This window comes from Stegastes partitus, unplaced genomic scaffold, assembly GCF_000690725.1.
Source record: "Stegastes partitus isolate 25-593 unplaced genomic scaffold, Stegastes_partitus-1.0.2 Scaffold506, whole genome shotgun sequence".
Lineage (NCBI taxonomy): Eukaryota > Metazoa > Chordata > Actinopteri > Pomacentridae > Stegastes > Stegastes partitus.
This window is the reverse complement of record NW_007578237.1, coordinates 445778-448781: the sequence shown is the minus strand read 5'-3', so window position 1 is coordinate 448781 and position 3004 is coordinate 445778. Positions and strand designations below refer to the sequence as shown.

Below are 3004 nucleotides of genomic sequence, written 5' to 3'. Positions count from 1 at the left end.
ATGATTCCACCAAAGCAGCTCCATGTGAGCCCAGATGTTCCACATGGTCACCTCAACCAATATTCACCACTTTTACCTTCTGTAATGCTGGATGGAACACATGGAGCAGCGTCAGAAGACTGTGCTGCTCATCTCTGATCAAGTTCAGCTCCCTGAACGGAAGCACAACCACCACACTGACGTCCTGGTTTTCTCGGCCCTCTGCCCAGTCCAGACTGAACTTCTGCACTGAGAAGGTTTTTCCCACGCCAGCCACGCCGTTGGTCAGGACCACTCTGATGGCTCTCTGCTGCTCAGGGAAGGCTTTAAAGATGTCCTGGCACTTGATGGGAGTGTCACGGAGGGTCTTCTTGGAAGCTGTCTCCAACTCCATCACCTCATGTCTGGTATCAACCTCTTCACTGGCTCCCTCTGTGATGTAGAGCTCAGTGTAGATCCTGTTGAGGAGAGTATCACCTCCTGTTGCATCACTTCCTTCAGTCACATGTTCACATCTCCTCCTCACACTCATCTTATGTTCCTGCAGAACCTCCTGCAGACCAGCATCTGCTCACAGACCAGAGAGACAATCAGATGGAACAAACACAAACATCTTTCATGTGTGGACAACACAACACAACAACAAGTGCAGTTTTCACACATCAGTCCATCAGCACACGTTCAGTCTTACTTTGCACACTGTGTCTTTTGAGTTATTTCAAACTTTACAGAAATGATAATACAAACTGTGAAAGACTGGACGACACCTTACGTTCTACTTTCATTTTATTTTGGAGCTGCAAATGGTGACTCTAATGCTTATTGTCATGACAAGTGAACTCAACTTTAAAAGTCAACTCTATGCTCTGCACAGATCAGAAAAATTAGATTTCCTCTTGAGAAAATGTAATTTAACTGGAGCTCTGATATCAATCCTTCGATTATGCAGCGATGCGGTAGATCACCACTGCCACAAGAAGAAGATCCTAAACATCAAGACAAGTATTTATTGCAAAAACTAAAAGATGATGAGCTAACGAGGCACTGGAAGGTAAAACACATAGACAAACATTCAGATTTTAACCATGAATTGTTTTTCTTTCTTCCTGCAGCCTCCACCTCAACAGAAAACTGCCATGACAGCAAATTCCCCAAACGCTTCTCTGACCCGATGAAAGACTCCGACTGGCTCAAACCGACACCAAGTCTTTGGGTTGAAATGGTACAAACTCACAGTTCAATATTTAACTCGTAGGTCTTTCCTTAATGAACCCTCATCTGCTCCTCCAGTGACCTTTAGTGACCTTTAGTGACCTTCAGTGACCTTCAGTGGCCTTTAGTGACCTCAACAGGGCGAGGATGACACCTGATCGTATTCGGGACATTTGAGGAGAGCCGGGTAGCTGGCGCTCATCTGCAGGGAGGCTTCGCTCGAGATGTCCGAAGGGCTTCGTCCACGCGACCAGGCCTCCGGGTGGAGGAACTGGCCCGAGTGGTCGGAGCAGTTGCTGAAGCGAGGCCGGTAGAAGTTGGGGTGGCGCGGCTGGTAGATCTCCTCCGCTGTGTAGCGCTTCATGAACAGGTAGACGGACATGACACCAGCACTCTGCAGCGAGAAGGAACCAAAATAAATGAAGCAAAGTACATGAAAAATAAGTTAAACTCAGAAATTATTTTATGCAAACGAACAAAACATGGAACTAGAAATCTTAGTTACTCGCGGTTTACCTTCATATTCTGGTAGACTGATCACATTCAACACTGTAAATACTGACATTTCTGAGCTTTGTGATGGTTATATGTTATTGATTCATATTAATAATCATGTAGTATTGCAGTTTCTCACTGTGACCACTGGAGGGCAGCGAATACCCATGATTCAACCAGAAGAAACTTTCAAAACCACCAAACATAAGGTGGACAACACATTTAGAAAGGTTGTGTTTATTGCTGGGCACCTCTAAAATTGCAGAGAAACAAAAGGATAAAGTCGCAGTAATTCAAATATAATTCAAAACTAAGTGAGCAGAAATATGATAAAAAATAACCACACTAAGTGTTGTGTCGGTACGATGGTCGGGGTTTTGTTCTGCCTCAGAATCACCCAACAGTTAGCGCCATCAGTTCTGTATACAGCATTCTATGCATTTTCCAGATATTTTTTCTCCTGCTAGAAAAACCGTGAAGGTTCTGGGTTCAAACCCGAAAAATAAAACCGCAGTGCCTCAAATCGCCACCTGACTGCAAAAGTGAGTCCATCCCCATAAAACCCAAAGTCAAAATGTCCAACGCAACAACAAGACAACAAACGTGAGTGCAGCCTGCTACAAAAAACAGTTTTGGTCTCAGTAGATCATTTCTCTGCTCATGATGACGGCATTTATGGTGAATTTTAATAAAACTGACCCACAATAATTTCATCAGTGCTAAAAGTTCTGCAGATGTAATCAAGAGGAATTGTTGTGTTTATATTTGGTGTTTTTTAGACCTGTGAATAAAAGTTTTTGTTTTTTTTATGTTTTAGGATCTCTAAATATTTTTGTGCAGATATTCAACAGTCACTCTCTCACCTCAGTGAGCAGGAAGGAGAAGGCAGCGAAGGCGAAGGACCAGCCGTACTTATAGGAAAAATAGGCCTCGCTGCTCTTCGTCCTGTTCAGCATTTCATCGTTTATGCTGGAGATGTACAGCACCAGACCCACCACCAGAGCCAGACCTGACAAAATCGAACAAATCCAGAATCAGAGAAGGAAAAAAAACAAGAGATCATCCAGAGGAAGGAAGATCCATTTACCTGAAAGGATGAAGAAGATTCCAGAGACAAACGCCAGGATGGTGCGGTGAGGACGGACGTGTCCGATGTTGTTCAAGACGAAACCGATGAACATGAAGAAGAGGCTGACCAGCGGGAAGGGAGTGGCGGACCGGATCATCTCTGAGGAGAGAGAAAGCTGTCAGTTTACCAGTTAACCAGAGAAGCACTCAGAAGAGTAAAAGTACTATATATATGCCACATCCATCCATC

The 3004-nt window shown here is 44.1% G+C and overlaps 1 protein-coding gene across 1 annotated transcript in view; it reads right to left on the bottom strand.

Annotated features, from left to right (window-relative positions):
* Positions 1–1324: 1324 nt before the first annotated feature.
* cacng5b (calcium channel, voltage-dependent, gamma subunit 5b) overlaps positions 1325–3004 on the bottom strand; it is a 12913-nt gene continuing 11233 nt past the window's right edge. The window contains exons 3-5 of the mRNA XM_008287547.1: positions 2774–2914; positions 2550–2695; positions 1325–1585 (exon numbers count right to left, since the gene is read on the bottom strand). Coding sequence (XP_008285769.1) covers positions 1325–1585; positions 2550–2695; positions 2774–2914 — 548 coding nt within the window. The remainder of the gene's footprint in view (positions 1586–2549; positions 2696–2773; positions 2915–3004) is intronic.